The 20,530-nt window shown below is 33.6% G+C and overlaps 1 protein-coding gene across 3 annotated transcripts in view; it reads left to right on the top strand.

Annotated features, from left to right (window-relative positions):
• The first annotated feature begins 402 nt into the window (after nucleotides 1-402).
• Nucleotides 403-20,530, top strand: part of LOC139514727 (pyruvate kinase-like) — a 32,016-nt gene continuing 11,888 nt past the window's right edge. For 2 of the 3 annotated variants that reach the window (XM_071304355.1, XM_071304354.1), the window contains exons 1-6: nucleotides 438-487; nucleotides 8,099-8,241; nucleotides 8,917-9,008; nucleotides 10,225-10,338; nucleotides 12,232-12,249; nucleotides 15,870-16,062. In XM_071304355.1, coding sequence (XP_071160456.1) covers nucleotides 8,112-8,241; nucleotides 8,917-9,008; nucleotides 10,225-10,338; nucleotides 12,232-12,249; nucleotides 15,870-16,062 — 547 coding nt within the window. In that variant the 5' untranslated portion in view covers nucleotides 438-487; nucleotides 8,099-8,111. Of the gene's footprint in view, nucleotides 488-8,098; nucleotides 8,242-8,916; nucleotides 9,009-10,224; nucleotides 10,339-12,231; nucleotides 12,250-15,869; nucleotides 16,063-20,530 lie in introns of all 3 variants that reach the window. The other variant, XM_071304356.1, reaches the window with a different exon arrangement.

Here is a 20,530-nt window from a genome sequence, read left to right as displayed (position 1 = left end):
TGTTTTGTCATGAATTCTTTTCTCATCTACAATGTTGGAGAGTGTCCTTTGTAAAATATGCACAGAGACCAAGGTGAGCAACTGAGGGGCTTTAGGTGAGTTGTATTGGAGGTACCTTCATGTCAAATAACAGTTAAAAAAATTATCAAATAATGTTAACAGTAATTTTTGATGCATGACGATAAAATATACATTTTCTTTCAGATGATGAAAACAAATACAGATTTTGAAGAAACACGTTAATTATTAGAAAGACATGATCTTTAAAAAAAGAGTAAATATGCAGGTTATTATCCTGATATTGAATGTACACTGATTATACAACTTTCGAGATGTGTTCCAAATAAAGGAGGAATCTACCAGGAAACTCATCATTAGATAAAACCCGGAAATATATACATTTCTTTTCCGGAACCGAACTAAACAGGTGACGGTTTCTTCGCCTTTCGTTTGCAGCTGATGTTTTTCTTGTAAAATAATAGACATTGTAAGTAATAAGCATTCCTCAAACAAGGGAAAACAGTATGTAACTACCACTGAAAACTTTCTACCATTGCAGACAATTATGACACTTTTGAAAGCATAAAAAAACAACCCATCTGACCTAGTCCAAATAATTATGACGTCTGGCAAGGCTATTTTTAATTTTTTTCTGGGACGCCTTCCTACAACGAAAGCGTCCCAGAAAAAAAATGAAATAGCCTTGCCAGACGTCATAATTATTTGGACTACATCTGACCATGTTACTTGAATCTGATTGTCTATAGGCCATATGATATATATGTGTGGGTTCGTAGTCTAGTGGTTAAAACCGATAGCTGCAGTGCTAAAGATACAGAGTTCGAATGTGACTCGGTGCACTTAATCTCATCATCATCTTCCAATACTTCGCAGGAGTCGTAGACGACTGTTTATATTATTGACTAGACATAGGTCTGAGGAAGTCACTTTCCAGACAGGTTTCAATATGTTCAAAAAAAAAAGCTGGTATTTTTAGTTTTACAGTTAAAACTATTTACATCTGTAACGGGAGTGGAAGTTACCACTGGCTTCGTTTTCCCGTTGTCTACCCAAGTTTTGGGATATCGGACAAAGTACGTAAAACTACGTAAATATAAACAAGATGTTTATTTTAAAGACATATATGGTTGAACATACAATTACATGAAGAAATATACTAAAATATGGTGGTGGCTAGTCTACTTGTCCTTTTAAAGTTCCATATTTGAAAGCCAAACGGTATGAGCGTCTGCTCATTTCAAATCCTTAGTGTAGACTGCCCCGAACCCGGTGAGTGACGTCATACTTATAGTTCCTATGGACAACGAGCCCGGCCGGGCACGTGCCAGAACAGGAAGTCCCGACAAGGATAATTTCATGGCCGGTCTCGGAAGAAAGAGTTACGGAACTATAAGTAATTCTAAAGTTAACCAATATCCCCAAATAAATAGAATATAGACAAGTAAACAAAGTGACCACCATTACATTCCCCCTCTCTTAAGACATAATGTGCCCACACATTAGTCCAAAGATCGGTGAGGTATACTTACCAAAATTTAGAATACAGACATATAATTATCAACAACAATTAATTTACTGTTAATGTCAATAAATAATTTGAAAAATAGTTCAAGGTATTCAATTGTCATTCACTAAATGTTCAAAAGTCACAAATACATCACGAGACATCATCACGGAGTAAGGAATCCAATTATAAAGTTCGAGCGGAGCATCCAGGCACACATCTTGTCCAAGGTTCCAGGTAGGTAAATAAGGTAAAATTCGTCTAGTAGAGTTTCCAAATCTGTAAAGTAGTCCAAGTAAGTGTTCCCCAACATTTATAATTCCATTTGGTTTAGTTACGTTAAACCTATCGGCAAAAAGGCCAATATAAAATCCAATATGTTCCCTCATTGTGGCCAGCTATCCACGCACTGAAACAGTTTCAGTTTTACCACCTATATTCTGTCAGACACTGGAATAAATTAAGAAGCACATTCTTCTTATAAAATCCTGACTCACCAAGAGTCTTTAAAAGTCTATCATACACGAGTACTGCACCACTTGATCGGGGGCCCCAATATGTAATTTTATTGGTCACCGAAAGCATATAGCCCATGGTATTACTTTAACCATATAAAACACACATTTCTATACTGAAATCCATACAAACTGATTGTTTGTTTATTAAATATATTCAAAAATTAGAAAGTCATATAAAACAATTGGACTGTAATAATAAATCATTCCTTGTATTCCAGTAATCCCCAAACAATATTCTTAGCCATGTGGACAACATACCCATGGTGAACCAATTAAGGTTTACAATAAAAATGTATACGCAAAATATATACCTATTCTCGCGCCGTTCTAGCACCTAAGGTATTTCCAAAATTGCCTCTGTATACACCACCGAAAGCAGCTTCCAACAACAGCTAAGATAATGAGTGTACTTTCTTCTATTATCTTTATTCTAGTCACAACTCGTACAAGACAACCCTATTCCAGCTGTATGACAAAAATGTCATTTTAATCCAAATTCTCGCTATATCCACAATTTCTACATTTACCTAAGCCACATTGCTTAGCAACTGAAAAGATTCAGTATTATTTTCCTCAACTGACGTAACAATCCCACCAAACTGAAATAATTCAGTTTATTTCCAAAGATCAACGTTAAAATAAATATCAAGATGATATTATATTATAAATATAACCGAGTACAAAAACTGTACTTTTAGTCCTTTTTACAATATCAAAATAAACCGGACAAATTTCCAGTATAATATCCATGATGGCACAATATAGCCTATGACTTACGGTACCACTTTTAAGTTTGAGTATTGTTAATTCCCTCCTTTCCATGCAAGAAAGGTAAATAATTGTTATTACATCCACACTGACAAGACATAGATATGCAGACAATACTGCATGACAGATATGCAAGTACAAAATGTACTTTTTAATCCGAAACAATTTGAAGTATAATCAAAACAAATTATTTGATTTTCCAAATCCATTTATGACAATAAATATGAATACGAACCAATAAACAGAACTAACAAATTAAACAACTTTTTCATGGTTAGAACGACAATGAGTATTCCCCATTGGTACCTCCTCCATACAAACATTCCTTAGATGGCAGGTGCTTTGACGTCGAAAATATGACGTCATATTGTAAACATGGCGTAAACAATCGCCGACTTCCTGGAAATTGAAAAGCCATAATAAGCTTTATAAAACCTGGATAAAATGCAGTTAAATATTTTATTTTGATGTGGTGTACACAAAAATGTTGTGTTTGCTTTCCTTGTATGTAAGAGCAGCATATTTCCTCTGGAACGTGAACAAAATGTTCACCTTGTGCTCCAATTTTGAATTTAAAATCTGGATTTCTAATTTCATTTTCTGAAGGTAAGTCACCTTTAATTGTATTGTTGTAAAAAACGATATTACATGCAGTACTGGTCATTGTCGGACCGGCACAAACAGCGGAAATGACAAGCAGACGAACAATAAACTGTTCGATTTTGACTCCTAGGGATACAAAAATCCCTTTTATTCCGACCATATCGCCGAAATAATGTACAAACACAATGTTTGTTTAAGTTATTGTCCTAAATATCCCGGACGAGCCCCCAATGTAACGGGAGTGAAAGTTTCCACTGGCTTCGTTTTCCCGTTGTCTACCCAAGTTCTGGGATATTGGACAAAGTACGTAAAACTACGTAAATATAAACAAGATGTTTATTTTAAAGACATATATGGTTGAACATACAATTACATGAAGAAATATACTAAAATATGGTGGTGGCTAGTCTACTTGTCCTTTTAAAGTTCCATATTTGAAAGCCAAACGGTATGAGCGTCTGCTCATTTCAAATCCTTAGTGTAGACTGCCCCGAACCCGGTGAGTGACGTCATACTTATAGTTCCTATGGACAACGAGCCCGGCCGGGCACGTGCCAGAACAGGAAGTCCCGACAAGGATAATTTCATGGCCGGTCTCGGAAGAAAGAGTTACGGAACTATAAGTAATTCTAAAGTTAACCAATATCCCCAAATAAATAGAATATAGACAAGTAAACAAAGTGACCACCATTACACATCAAAAGATGGTGTATATGGTTGTCCTCATGGACGCAGCTGCATGGAGGGTGGCCTTGCAGACCTCCAAAGTGGCAGAGTTGGTCACGGTTGTTGACAGCTGGTTCCAATTCTGGAAAGTGCAAGGAAAGAAGGATTGTTTGTACACATCCAGTCTTCACGCTGAATGGCAGCCCAGGCTTGTAAAATTGCTCTCGGGCCTGTAAAAATCATATCTACAGGCCAACAGAATCTAACCAAAATTTTTCAAAAATTGAGCTCCGGGCCTGTAACAGTTCATCAAGAAGACTGCACATCTGTTTTGGTATAGATCTGCCTCAGTCTGTTTGCACCTCTGGTTTCGGTTGTCACTTTTGTTGAAGATGCTGTTGGTTTCTGGTATGGAAATCTTGTTATTGATGGGCTTGTAGATGATCAACAGGCTTGTAGTGATTCCCAATCAATGTTCTAGCCAGAATTTGAAAAGGGCAGGGTGCTAGTCAGAAAAAGGGCAATTTAACGCGCAAATGTCATTGAAAAAAGGGCAATTTGACGTGTTAATGTCATTGAAAGAAGGGTTATCATACCCGTAGCCAGAGGGGGTTCGGGGGGTTTTGACGAACCCCCCTTTGAAATCAAATAAGGACTGTTAAAGTCAACGTTTTGTTCAAATTGTGACTGTTAAAGTCGAGTTCATGAGTCCAACGAACCCCTCCTGGGAAATTCCTGGCTACGGGCCTGGTTATTGTTTAAGCCTAATTATACATTTGCATAAACATGTAACTCAGGCACTTGGAATAATCAAATTAAAAGTAATAAATTCAATTCATTTTGCACCATCTCCTATGTTTATCTTTTAGAAATTCATATAGCTGGAGTATTCGCTCTGTCTGAAGTAAATTTAAGTAACTATATTTATGTTGGAGAGAAACATATAAACATGTTTTACTGGTAAGAGTTTACAAGTTTACATAATGTTCATCATGTAAAATGTCTACAACAACAAATGGAAGTTTTTAACGACCTTGACTGGCTATAAAATGTCTACATTATAAAAATTATTACTTGAATGCACTTGATAAATCAATTAATGGAAGTAACGATGTAAAAAATAGTTTTCAAAGTATTTATCATTTAGATGTTTTAATGTGAAAATAATTGAAAGTAATATTCTAATATGCATTTGCATTTAATTTGTTGTAAATTAAATCTTTTTTTTTTCGAACAAAACCCATAAATTTAGCAAGAATAATGTGATAGTTGAAAAAAGGGGAAGTAACTTGTTTGTTTTTTCAAACATTTTTGAGATAGATAAACAAATTATTTATGACCTAAAGGTAAGGTAATTAGTGTTAATTAATCTTGGTTTGACACCAAAGCTGTCAAGTGAAGCCATGCACTTAATGGGTCACTTAATCAAAGAGTTTACACAGCATGCACAGCCAGCTTAACTTCCTGTTCATGGAAGGATGACAAATTTGCCATATTTCAAAGGCAGAAATGCAGAGATAAAGGGCAGGACATCTGAGAAACAACAGAAAAAAGGCAAGGGCGTCAATAAAAAAGGGCAGGCGTGGTGCCCTGTTCAAACTCTCTATCTGGAACACTGCCAATTAAGCAGCTGAATGATGTTGGTGACACATCCAGGGGTTTTATCTCTGTAGTTATTACAGACATAACTTTGTGGAGGTAGTTTATGTCTTTGACTTTGTATGGGTCCCATACAGCAGACACATACTCCAATGTTGGTCCGACCATGGATCTGTATGTTGTTTCACTTAAAAGATCAGTACATCAGAAGGGTTATATGTTAGAGTGGTGTTGTTTTATTTGTTATTGCATGTGTCTTATATACCCTTAATTAGAGCTTTTAAAGTTGTAGCTCATTGTATGCTGGTCAATATACCAAATCAAAATAAAAAAAAGGTTAACTTACCCTCCAACATATTGTTGTAAATATGTAAGGGGACAAATCTCAATTAATCCTTATACTGATAGGGAGTGTACATGGATTCCACTGTACCCTTGCAGCTCTCAAGGGGTGCTCCCTAAAGGAGGGATCTACATATATTTTCAAACACTTAACCTTTGATTTTATACTTTTTTTAGCTCACCTGGCGTAAAAGGCCAAGTGAGCTTTTCTCATCACTTGGCGTCCGCCGTCGTCTTCGTCGTTGTGTAGATTTTGGCTTATAACTCTGAAACTGAAGCATTTAGAGCAAATCTGACACGGGGGTTAATTTGTTTATCAAGTCAATATCTAGCTGCCCTGAAATTTTCAGACAAATTGGACAATCGGTTGTTGGGTTGCTGTCCCTGAATTGGCAATTTTAAGGAAATTTGCAGTTTTTGGTTAATATCTTGAATATTATTATAGATAGAGATAAACTGTAAACAGAAATAATGATCAGCAAAGTAAGATCTACAAATAAGTCAACATGACCAAAATGGTCAGTTGACCTCTTAAGGAGTTATTGCCCTTTATAGTCATTTTTTTACCAATTTTTCGTAAATTTTTGTAATCTTTTACAAAAATCTTCTCCTCTAAAAAAAAATTGGGGTATCTAGTTTAAAACATGTGTGGCTTGACCCTGCAAACCAACCGAAATGGCCGCCATGGCTAAAAATAGAACATAGGGGGTAAAATGTAGATTTTGGCTTATAACTCTGAAACCGAAGCAAATCTGACACAGGTTAAATTGTTCATGAAGTTAAGATCTATCTGACCTGAAATTTTCAGACAAATCAGACAACTGGTTGTTGGGTTGCTGCCCCTGAATTGGTAATTTTTAAAGAAATTTTGCTGTTTTTGGTAATTATCTTGAATATTATTGTAGATAAAGATAAACTGTAAACAGCAATAATGTTCAGCAAAGTAAGATCTACAAATAAATCTGAATGACAAAAGTGGTCAGTTGACCCCTTAAGGAGTTACAGCCCTCTACAGTCAATTTTTAACAATTTTCATAAATTTTGTAAATTTTTAACAAAATATTTTTCTCTGTAACTAATGGGCCAAGTTCATTAAAGATGAAGATAATTGTTAGTAGCAAGAATGTTCAGTAAAGTAAGATCTACAAACACATCACCATCACCAAAACACAATTTTGTCATAAATCCATCTGTGTCTTTTGTTTAATATGCACATAGACCAAGGTGAGCGACACAGGCTCTTAAGAGCCTCTAGTTGTATTATCTTACTGTGTCATAGCTAGTTTAATCAGGTGAATATTTTAATAAATTTTTCGGATAATTACAAACTGTAAAGTCTGTAATTGTAAAACACCAAAATATGAAACGAATGTTAAAGAAAAAATGAGAGAAGTGCCTAACAACATGTTGAAATTAAATTTTAGATTTAAATGTATCAAATAGGATGTAATGATAATGTGTAAAAGGCATGCTTGAATTGTGACATCTTTTAATCTGTATTGACAATCAAAGTGCTTTTAAAAAAGTGGTATATTATAATATTGATTAGATAATAAAATATTTATTGATTAAGAGCAGTACTTTATCATTAGAATTAAGTCATGTGTTCCAGTTGTACTTTTCTCCTTCACTTCTGGGTCATAAAATTCAAATTGGATTTATACCAGTTTAAACAGGGAAACAGCTCTAATTGTAAACATGTACTTGATTTGAAAGATTTAGTGACAAAGATAGATTTAATGTCGTAACATACATAAATAATATTTAAACCTTGTGTTACCTGTTTTAAGTTCCTTTAGATAGGTGCATTTATAATATCTTTCACTCTCCTAACACATTAACATTAGATAAACAAGAAGTTTTAGCAAACTGTATAAATGTTACTTATCAGTAGGATCTTTTAGGTTTTGCAATCACAAACTTTAATCTGGATACACATTATCATGAAAACCATTTTTCTTCACATAATAAAGTTTATTTCCAAGAACATATTTAATTGAATTTTAAATTCTAGTCACTAGTGTTATATAATTGTGAAGAAATGATATGTTGTTCATTATACTTATTGTATTTACAGATATCTGTTAAGGATGAGTGTGTTTAGTCCTTTCCCTGTTGGGGACTCAGTGTCAGGAAGGCTTGACCAGCTGTGTAAACTGGACATTGACTGTGATCAACATGAACTAATGGGAAAGATGACCGGTATTATTGGCACAATAGGTAAGATTAACTTTTACAGTAAGTTTTGACTGGGGAAAAAAAAAAATCATCATTTTTAGTACCTTACCCACGAAGTCGAAGATTTACACTCCATCTGTCTGTCTGTCTGTCCATTTGTCAGTCCAGCAGATCAGTTTTCCAGGCTTTTTTTTCTTCATGCTTGAAGATATTGATTTGAAATTTGGTATAGAGTTTAATCATGACAAGTTACAGAACAAGTTCAAATTATGTCCTCCTTGTCTCATGATTTTGTGCAGGTTTTATAGTGGATTTTGACTAAACAAAAAATCCATAATTTTTACAAAGTATGTTTAAATGTCCAAATTTTATATTGATGATAAATTTCCCAGAAAGGCCACAAAATAATACAGCACTCTAAAGGCCATTTGATAAAAAAAACTGTTGATGTTATAATATAAGCAGTGATGTAAGAGTTATGACTGAAATGCCAGACTGACAGGTGACCTTGACTCAATGTTAGTGGTTCATTGGTCAGTGTTCATGGTAAGGTCATATTTAGTCAGTAGCTTTGCAGGGATAAGTTATAATTGTGTGCACACTTTTTATTTCTGTGATACACCTTAGCACATTGCTTATATTTTATATTATAGGTCCAGCATGTGATTCCATGGAAATGTTGACAGATATGTTTGTAGCTTATATTTTATATTATAGGTCCAGCATGTGATTCCGTGGAAATGTTAACAGATATGTTTGTAGCAGGACTTAATATCTGTAGAATGAACTTAGCTTACAGAACACACCAGGTATTTTATAGCACACACCAGGTATAATAGTTAGCCTACAGAACACACCAGGTATTATATATTTAGCTTACAGAACACATCAGGTATAATATAGTAAGCTTACAGAACACACCAGGTATGATATAGTTAGCTTACAGAACACACCAGGTATAATATAGTTAGCCTACAGAACACACCAGGTATAATATAGTTAGCCTACAGAACACACCAGGTATAATATAGTTAGCTTACAGAACACACCAAGTATTATATAGTTAGCCTATAATATAGTAAGCTTACAGAACACACCAGGTATGATATAGTTAGCTTACAGAACACACCAGGTATAATATAGTTAGCCTACAGAACACACCAGGTATAATATAGTTAGCCTACAGAACACACCAGGTATAATATAGTTAGCCTACAGAACACACCAGGTATGATATAGTTAGTCTACAGAACACACCAGGTATGATATAGTTAGCTTACAGAACACACCAGTTATGATATAGTTAGCCTACAGAACACACCAGGTATAATATAGTTAGCCTACAGACAAACCAGGTATAATATAGTTAGCCTACAGAACACACCAGGTATAATATAGTTAGCACAATAAAAAACATTAACTCATTGACTGATTACGACATGCATATGTTGTTACAATGTCAGTCTGAATGCTGTGATCATTGCAATGTCAGTCTGAATGCTGTGATCATTGCAATGTCAGTCTGAATGCTGTGATCATTGCAATGTCAGTTTGAATGCTGTGATCATTGCAATGTCAGTCTGAATGCTGTGATCATTGCAATGTCAGTCAGAATGTCTACACAAGTTGTCACAAGTGGTAGGATTAGACTGCAGTCAGCATGTCTACACAAGTTGTCACAAGGATTAGGATTAGGCTGATGAGGATGTATTTTGAATGACAAATTCTAATCATTATCAGTCCAAATATCCCATCATACATTTTTTTTCTTTAGAAATCAGTATTCAATACTAGTTTTATGGAATATTTTGCTTAATAACAATAGAAAATCAAGAATTAGACATCAACCCAACAATAAAACATTTTTAAAATGAAAATTAAGTAGTGATTATGAAGTTTAACTTAAATTCTACATGCATAAGTAAATTACTGAATGATCCAGAGAAATGATGAACTAACTCATGTAATAACCATTATATTCAAATGTAATCAATGCACCAATCTTTATGGAAATATTTTATTTAGTATTTTGCAGATATTATCAAAAGAATTCATCAAATTGTGCCAAAGATTGGACATCAAATTGCTATCGGTACAGATATAACAGGGCCAGGAATTAGATTGGGATACCTCAAAGGGGTAGGTATCATCATAAATCTAAATATAATCTTTATTAAGATTGGGATGCCTTAAAGGTATAGCTATCATCACATATCTAAGTAAAATCTTTATTTTGAATTGATAATTTTAATTTATAACATTGATAATGAAATGGATATGGGAAATGTGTCAAAAGGAAAACAACCTGATCAAACGGTAATAAAAAACCAGCTGAGGGGCCACCAATGGGTCTTTAATTCAGCTGAATGTACTGTATGTTTCATTGCCAAACCTCTGCTGGTGTTTCTGTTAGCTAAATGAAATACAATGAGGTATTAGACATGAAGCAATGAGACCTCAGGCTAAATCCAAGGACACAAAATTAGAAAAGACAGTATGACAGTCAACATACCTTCTTAGAAAATAATCAATGTTAAAGGTCTATTCAATACATGTATGTCAAGGTCCTGGGACCTGGACTTAAAGAAGTTGGTATAGAAGCATTCATTAGTTATGAACACATTAAAAGTTATATTCCTGTAACTTATGTCCACTTTGGAAGTTTCAGAACCCTGTATTTTCTGAACTAGATGGACAGTTCACTCTTTAACCCTTTCGCCGATGAGTCCCGGTTTACCGGGATTCACGCTTCAGACAGCTGACAACGAGTCCCGTTTTACCGGGATCAGAATACATCTTTTATATTTCCCGCTCAAAACAGTGCAAACATGAGTTATCTTTCTTTGATGAATACCCGGATGAAAGTGTAAACATGGCGCTTCCGTTTGTTGAAAACCGTGTCAAAATCAGAGGAAATTTACGGAATTTACGAGAATTTGAAATGAGGGAACATTTTTTTTGAAAGAATATGGAAGAATTGAAGCCAAACTAGTATACTTTTTTGACATAAAATGTCGTTTTATGTACAAAACACTTGGAATGGACATCGTTCAGTGTGAGGAATTTGTACAGTCTCATAAATTTATCAAAATTTTGCCGTTTTGGGTTAAAAAATTACGATTTGGGGTCAGAGAGCAGAATTTTGAGAATTTCACCTATACAATGACGAAAATTTGAAAATTAGAATATTTTATGAAGAAAAAATTATCAAAACATAAACAAAACTGTGAACATGGTGTTAGTGAATGAAATAAATACACAAATAATTACAAACAAGTTTTTATTGACATTTATTATGAAAATCTCCCACTTGAGTAAAAGTAGCCAGGGAAGCCATCGTCTCAGAGTAGCTTCTGTCTGGGCAGCAATCGGTGAAAGGGTTAAAAAATAGTTTTGTTTTTCTTTTTTTCAATTTTCCAACTATGTATTTAGCTGCAAACTGTTTCTGCAATCTGCAGATTATACTGATAAATTGACAAAGGTTGTTGTAATGTAGTCTGAACTTGAAACTGCCAGGCATTGAACTGGTGACCTTGAAAAGTATAGAAAAAATAATGATTCAGGACAAAAATGTCTGTAATATTAAGTCACAATTCTTTAAGGGTTATAAATTAACCTGAAACTCTTTGGGTGTTTGACTTTTAGCAATGATATCAGCACTAGGTGGTGCTAGTAAATACTTCATATTTTTTAAATCCTTAATATGGCTAGTTGTAAAGTTGACAACACAGACACATTTGCTGTAGAAAAATGTTCAGACTATTAATTGATTCTGTAATAAACTTATGGAGGCTGGAAGGTACAAAAACTTCAGCAAAAATTTAAACATTTAAAAAAAATAATTGATTTATACCCAAGAGCCTTAACATATGAAAGGAAATACATGTTTTAAATATAAAGCAGTAAGGTAAAAATAATTGTGCCTTGTTATTTTCAATGTTAATAATTTTATATTTGGAATGAGGTTTGGTCTGTTACAGTATTATTATAACCATAGCTCTAATATTTAGAAATGTTACTGATGTAATTTAGGAATTATCTACATCTGAGGTATGATAAGATTGATATGTTCAGTTCTAAAATTATATAAAATGTTTTGTTGGTATGGTGTTATTTTATAATTTTTATGTTGGCTACCCTGTAGCTTCGTGATATCATTTTGTGGAATGTTGTTATGACTTTAAAATCCAGCTAAACCTTGATATATGATACATAATGGCTTTTATACAAATCTCTTTTAAACAAATTCTACCAGACTTATAACAATGTCATAACTGTGAAGGTGTGATAATGTGTTTAAACTTCTTGCTTCTTCATGGCTGCTTTTATACAGAAAGCTCTTTAACATAAGAAATTTGCTATAGTGACATCTTCATATTGATTACAAATGAAAATATATTAAAAGAGCACTTTTACCTGGAGCTTAGTTTAATAGTTTAAACATATTTATTTATAGTGGATTGGGAAACAAGTTTTGCAACTTATATTAATCCCTTTCCACTTTGCGGGTGCGAGTGCTGCCTTGTAGCGGCATTAGCCTACTCTTTTTCAAAATCTACAAGGGTGTCTTTAACGTGCAAGAGATAGGAGCTTAACATTATCATTCCTAGAATTTTTCTTGTTATTCAGAAAATTGCTACAAGTCTTTTTTTTTGCTACTCTATAAAATAAACCATAATTTGCTTGCCAATATGCTGTGTCCGTAGTATGGATTTTTATACTAAGCTGATCATTGGTTCATTTATCAATATTAAGTTTTCTTTTTTAAGTCTCTTTCTCATTTACCGTACTATAACTTTTAGCAATAAATCAACTATAATTTGTGTATGGAGTGATTATAAGGTGTGCATTTCTATCAGGCATGTTTCATTTTACCTTGACCTCAATTTCCATGGTTCATTGTTTTTGTGGGTAAGTCTGTTTCTATAAGCAAGAAAGCCTTCTTTTTCATAGTATCAAATTAGTTAAGGTGTACATGTCATCTGTTAGAATTGATGTCATAAACTTGGATCGCTGATAATGTTAAGTGATAATTGTAGTAAAATCATGACCAGTAAAGCAGGCGAAATATTTCTTCATCTGAACTCTAGTTTTTGAATTTCTGTACATGCTCTGTTGTTTTTGTATTTCTAGCAATGTTTTTCTTGTAGAATTGTTTGAGTTGTAAAATTATGTTTTTATACGACCGCAAAATTTGAAAAATTTTTCGTCGTATATTGCTATCACGTTGGCGTCGGCGTCGTCGTCGTCGTCCGGCGTCCGAATACTTTTAGTTTTCGCACTCTAACTTTAGTAAAAGTGAATGGAAATCTATGAAATTTTAACACAATTTTTATGACCACAAAAGGAAGGTTGGTATTGATTTTGGGAGTTTTGGTCCCAACATTTTAGGAATTAGGGGCCAAAAAGGGCCCAAATAAGCATTTTCTTGGTTTTCGCACTATAACTTTAGTTTAAGTTAATAGAAATCTATGAAATTTTGACACAAGGTTTATGACCACAAAAGAACGGTTGGGATTGATTTTGGGAGTTTAGGTTTCAACAGTTTAGGAATTAGGGGCCAAAAAAGGGCCCAAATAAGCATTATTCTAGGTTTTCGCACAATAACTTTAGTTTAAGTAAATAGAAATCAATGAAATTTAAACACAATGTTAATGACTACAAAAGGAAGGTTGGTATTGATTTTGGGAGTTTAGGTCCCAACAGTTTAGGAATTAGGGGCCAAAAAGGGACCCAAATAAGCATTTTTCTTGGTTTTCGCACCATAACGTTAGTATAAGTAAATAGAAATCTATGAAATTTAAACACAAGGTTTATGACCATAAAAGGAAGGTTGGTATTGATTTTGGGAGTTTTGGTCCCAACAGAATAAGGGGCCCAAAGGGTCCAAAATTAAACTTTGTTTGATTTCATCAAAATTGAATAATTGGGGTTCTTTGATATGCCGAATCTAACTGTCATGACTGTGTATGTAGATTCTTAACTTTTGGTCCCGTTTTCAAATTGGTCTACATTAAGGTCCAAAGGGTCCAAAATTAAACTTAGTTTGATTTTGACAAAAAATGAATCAGTTAGGTTCTTTGATATGCTGAATCTAAAAATGTACTTAGATTCTTGATTATTGGCCCAGTTTTCAAGTTGGTCCAAACCGGGGTCCAAAATTAAACTTTGTTTGATTTCATCAAAAATTGAATAAATGGGGTTCTTTGATATACCAAATCTAACTGTGTATGTAGATTCTTCATTTTTGGTCCTGTTTTCAAATTGGTCTACACTAAAGTCCAAAGGGTCCAAAATTAAACTTAGTCTGATTTCAACAAAAATTGAAATCTTGGGGTTCTTTGATATGCTGAATCCAAAAATGTACTTAGATTTTTTATTATGGGCCCAGTTTTCAAGTTGGTCCAAATCAGGATCTAAAATTATTATATTAAGTGTTGTGCAATAGCAAGTCTTTTCAATTGCACAGTATTGCGCAATGGCAAGAAATATCTAATTGCACAATATTGTGAAATAGCAAATTTTTTTTTAATTAGAGTTATCTTTCTTTGTCCAGAATAGTAAGCAAGAAATATCTAATTGCAAAATACATGTATTGTGCAATAGCAAGATTTTTTTTTAATTGGAGTTATCTTTCTTTGTCCAGAATCAACTTAAATCTTTGTTATATACAATATACAATGTATATTCACTTTTTACTACCAACTGATAAATTATAATAAATAACATTCAGTGATAACAAGCAGTTTTTTTTACATCTTAATATTTTATGATGTATTTAAATGAGTAGTTATTGTTGCAAACTCCATTAGAAATTTTAATTGAGATTAGTTTTGGAATAAGGGAAAGGGGGATGTGATTAAAAAAATTGGGTTCAATTTTTCTCATTTGAAATTTCATAAATAAAAAAGAAAATTTCTTCAATCATTTTTATGCCCCACCTACGATAGTAGAGGGGCATTATGTTTTCTGGTCTGTGCGTCCGTCCATCCGTCTGTCCGTTCGTTCGTCCGTCCGTTCGTCCGTCCGTCTGTCCCGCTTCAGGTTAAAGTTTTTGGTCAAGGTAGTTTTTGATGAAGTTTAAGTCCAATCGACTTCAAACTTAGTACACATGTCCCCTATGATATGATCTTTCTAATTTTAATGCCAAATTAGAGTTTTTACCCCAATTTCACGGTCCACTGAACATGGAAAATGATAGTGCGAGTGGGGCATTCGTGTACTGAGGACACATTCTTGTTTTGAGAGGATTAATATTCAACAGCATAGTGAATTGCTCTAAGAGAAAACAAAAATTTTAAGTTCATTAGAACACATTCATTCTGTGTCAGAAACCTATGCTGTGTCAACTATTTAATCACAATCCAAATTTAGAGCTGAATCCAGCTTGAATGTTGTGTCCATACTTGCCCCAACCGTTCAGGGTTCAACCTCTGCGGTCGTATAAAGCTACGCCCTGCGGAGCATCTGGTTTTAATGTTGGCATCCTCTTTTGAACCTTAATTTGGATGAGCTTAAATCAATCTGCACTGTTAATTTTTGACACTTACTTGATTAGATAGATGGTTGTTGCACTAAAGCATTTTGAAATATGTTTTGTCTTTATGTTTGTATTGTTACAGTACTTTTATTGTTGATGTATGGTTTTTGACGTGACTGTTTCTTTACAGGAAGTAGGATTAGGACAGGAACTTAAGATGGCGGTAGGAGATAAGATGAGATTTACTTCTGATCCGACCTACAGAGAATGTGGGACTCCAGAGAATATGTTTGTAGAAGTAGGGGAGGCTATAGATAGAGTTCAGATTGGCAATCAAGTCATTATAGAGGATGGACCTCTCACCTTTAAAGTTACAGCAAAAGGTGTGTAACATCTGGACATGTTAAAGGGAAGATCCTTTCAGCTTCAGAGAAAAATCTATTTATACTTAAACATACACTCATGATAGTAAGATGCTGTGAACAGGGCTGTCCAAAAATGTATTATTTTAAGGCAACAAAGCTATCTTGTTTACTAATTGTTGATTTAAAAGCAGATTTGTGCTTATTATTTGGCTTTGGCAAGCACATGGATTGATCGATAGTAGGTAGTTTAAAGGGAAAATTCGCGATTTTTTACTTATGGTTTAAATATGTTCATTATGACATAATATATATATTCACAAAGTTTTATCGCTATATGTGTAGTAGTAAAGGAGAAATTCAATAATTAATGAAAAAATATTCACAACTTCCTGTAGGTCGTGACGTTTTCTCCTGGTTTTTGCATGCCGGGATTTAAAATACAATCAATAAAAATGTTGGTTTTTAATGATATTTTAACGTAATCGTAAGCGCGCCGATGACTTATGCTTCATCTAATAACCAGCCGATAATAAGAAGATAAAACGCACAGACATCCAATGTACATATTCATTAGATAAATTTTCTATGTTAAACGTATATATCCGAATTAATTTTTTAGACAACACAAAACGTTTTAAATTTATTTTTGATTAATGCATTTTCGGACTGATAAGGTGAACAAATTAAAGTACAATAATCTGTAAAGACAATATGTTAGTGTACTCTTATTGAACTTTTACTGTCTCTGCTATGACTAGGTTTATACGATGTGTGTATTCACGGTTCTGTGGCAATGCTCGTAGATGGCTTGTTGAAAGGTAAATTGTTATTTGCACTTCGGTATTTAACCACGCCTCTAGGGCACACCTTGCCAGGTGTGACTGTCTATTAGGATTAGTGGGTTATAAAACAAGGGAGCATTTAATACACACATTTAAAATACATATTCAAGTTGGTGACAAATGAAAATAGATCGCCGTGGAATTATTTAATTATATTAGGTGCTATTATTTATTTGAATTCAAATAAATTAATTTACTAAGAAATAAACAATTTTCGGTTAAAGACGGGAAACTTAATTCATGTGTCAGAATGAAATGATATACACCTCTTGTCCTTGATTTATGTCTCATAAAAAGGGGAACTTAGAAATTAGAAATAGCTTTACCAAAGCATTTTGATTGTCTTTATCAGGCCAAAAAATGTACGAGAACACTTACATTTAGACTTTTGAAACCCATGTATTAATTAATATCTGAAACTATCTGAAGATAACTCTACCGAAGCGGAATATAATATGTACGAATAAAGAAAAAATACTTTTGTTTTTAAATCTTTGCACATTAATGATTAATTATTGTTATCTATTGTTCATTTAATTACTTAATTAGTACCTAAATATGTCTACCGCTTGGCATTTAATCTCGGTGTGGTAGGAAACGATTATTACATATATAGATTATATTATTTGGATGAGGATTTGAGCTAGCCTTAATTAATTAGTTAACATACATTCGAGACCAAAGGATATTAATTTTGATAATTCAATTAACTTATTCACATATTTTTCTCTTATGATTTGTGCGTGCTTGTTTCTATAGGACAGTGTAAATATGGTCCAAAAAATAAGATCATAACTAAAAATGTCTTGTTCGGAGAATGATAGTACTAACAGTGGTTCCAGTCCGTCAAGAGAGGTAGCTTTTGACGAGTATGGTCAATTTGGGTACGCACTAGAGCCAGAGTATACCGAAGAAGAGCTCCATGAAATGGAAGCTGCAGAAAGTTCCCGAAATCAAGATATCCTTAAAGCAACCCTCGCCATTTTAACCGACAGATTTGTGTTCGTGTACTAAATGCATAGTTATGCCGTTATTGACGGAATGTCTTTGTTGCCACGAATCTACTCTCTTTGATGGTAATATTTAATTGGGTGAATGCATTAGTGACAATATCGATTTCAGAACAGTTTGCCTGAACCCAGTTGTTCTTGAAACCAGCTATATTCAATTCAAAATATTTTATTGTTCAAGTATCAAATGTACATTTAAACAAAGGGATTGGACAAAAGGCAGCTATATAATTTTTTTGAGGTACAAGCGCCATAGAAGGAGAGCTCCAGACGTTCTAACTCACAGCCAAAGCCGACTAATGGCTTATCGTCAGTTTGTTTGTTGGGTCAGAAAAGGGCAACCACATGGCAAGAGAAACAGAGTGACTATTCCAGCTTGTGTTGTTAACATTATTAGGGAAGCATTTCCGTCACAAGATGGTGTTTATGAAGGCTTCAACGGATGTGAAAGTGACACGTCAGACTCAGAATAGTTGTAAAATAGACATATGCTAGATTTGAGGCTCAAAATATTCTTTTGTATATGTATAGATAAAATATATATGTCTGCTTTAATTCTTTCATGTTCACATTTAGTTGAATTATACAATATACTTTTACTATTGTTCACTGTTGAAGGCCATACCGTGACTTATATAGCTGCTTAAGTCCACTTCATTTGGGTACGTGTCTCCCAAGAAAACAAACCACAACTTCTTATTTAATCAAAGGACTCATCTTTTTGCGAAAGTTTGGTATGCAAAAGTACAAAGTTATAAATGGATGTCTTGCAATATCGAAGTGATAATCTATTTGTCAGATCTCTTAAATCTTTTGACGAAATCAAACCATCATGGTATATTCTGCTTTTGTATAGACCCGTCACCGAATTGTACTAAATGGTATTCATATTATACATGTTAAATGAATGAACACATAATAAACCTATCTTTTTATTGTTTTCCGCCCATGTCTGCTCATTGCCAGAAATAAAGTTTGTCGCACGAAAAAATGGTATTAATTCCAGAGTCAAAATTTAAAGAACTTATTTTCCATGTTTTCTGGGATTGTACGAAAGAGAATTGACCTAACAAAAGAATTGCTATCTTAGGGTGTTAGTAACACATGTAGAGCAGTGGGTCGTTGTTGGACATATAAATCTTAGAAAGTGTATCATCTGTTAAATTTGCAGGTCACTGAAAGGGGAAGTCCCATACGGAAGTAGGTGTTGAGAATGATTTTTTTTTTTATATCCAGTGACACATATTACATGCGTATTCTTGAACGTTTAATACATCATTTAGTTAATATCAAAACGCATGAATACTTTAGCTATTTGAAAAAAAAAGATATTTTAAAAAATTGACAGGAAATTTAAGGATCTTCTTGGAATGGAATCGAAAAATTACGAATAGATATTCTTTTCAAGTGTGAAAAACGTCAACCAAATTTATTCATAATCGGGAACGTCCTTAGTCTTCGTCTCACAACGTATAATACTTTAGCTATTTGACCAACGATGTTAAAAAAACAAAAGACAACGAATTTAATGTCATCTATCCCTATTTTTGAATGTAATGATAAGTCTGTTCAACTGACAAGAATACCCCTAAAGCGGACAAGCAGTTTAATCTTTAAATTGCTGTCATTGAATATCAAGAAAGAAAATAAATCCCGAAATTTATTTCGGAAACTTTAATACTCAATAGTTTTCCTAGAAAATATTCACATCCATTGGGGATTATTAGTGTATGTCCAGTTGCATATATATTACATGAATGTCGGAACAATTGTGATAATGACGAATGTCTTCCTTTATTCGAGAACAATCTAATTGATATATAAATCTGTGATTTTACTATGTTCATAACTTCGACGAACCAAAGCAAGTTATATATCGACCTGTATTTAAATCAAATTGGTTCGCTTCTTCTTCTTATTCTTCTTCTTCTTTTGGTATACACTAGTCTATCGAATTCGTTGATTAAATACTGTTGGCATACGTGGACTAGTATATTTACAAATCTTTTACCCCAATTTACACAAAATGTATGTTTCTTTCTTATGTTCAATGTATATATGTATATATTTTAAATTGCGCTATAGTTCCGTAACTTTCTATCCAGGCGTATAAACGAAATCAATCGTCGACAAGTGCGTACATTTTTTAAATCAATATTTCTGGTATGTTCCAATCTGTCCTTTACTATTGACAACGAGTATATATTACATTTTCCCAAATTCACCCTTGGAAAAAATATGTAAATAGATTTTTATTTCTTCAAATCTTTTTTTTGGGGTATTATTTATATTTTATAAATAATATTCTTTACACCAGAAATGTTATTTATAAACAAGCGTATGAGTTAAGTAATGACTAGTATATTATCTCACTTTCGGACACGCAAGAGATGTATATTATACACCTGATAGTTCAAAATAGAAAGTTATAGTTATCGGCCTTGTACACTGACCAATACCTACAGATGTGAAACGATGCATGAACTTGCAAGCCCGACAGGAAATCGCTTGAATACCTGGACGTGTCACCTCACACCCCTCACAATACCTTTGGGAGTAATACCTTTAGCCATGCTGGTGATCAGATGAGCGAAGATCCGAATTAATTCAAACAAAGTTTATTACTTTAAAGAA

This window comes from Mytilus edulis, chromosome 3, assembly GCF_963676685.1.
Source record: "Mytilus edulis chromosome 3, xbMytEdul2.2, whole genome shotgun sequence".
Lineage (NCBI taxonomy): Eukaryota > Metazoa > Mollusca > Bivalvia > Mytilida > Mytilidae > Mytilus > Mytilus edulis.
Note: the sequence above shows the minus strand (reverse complement) of the source record. Positions and strands in the feature narration are given on the sequence as shown.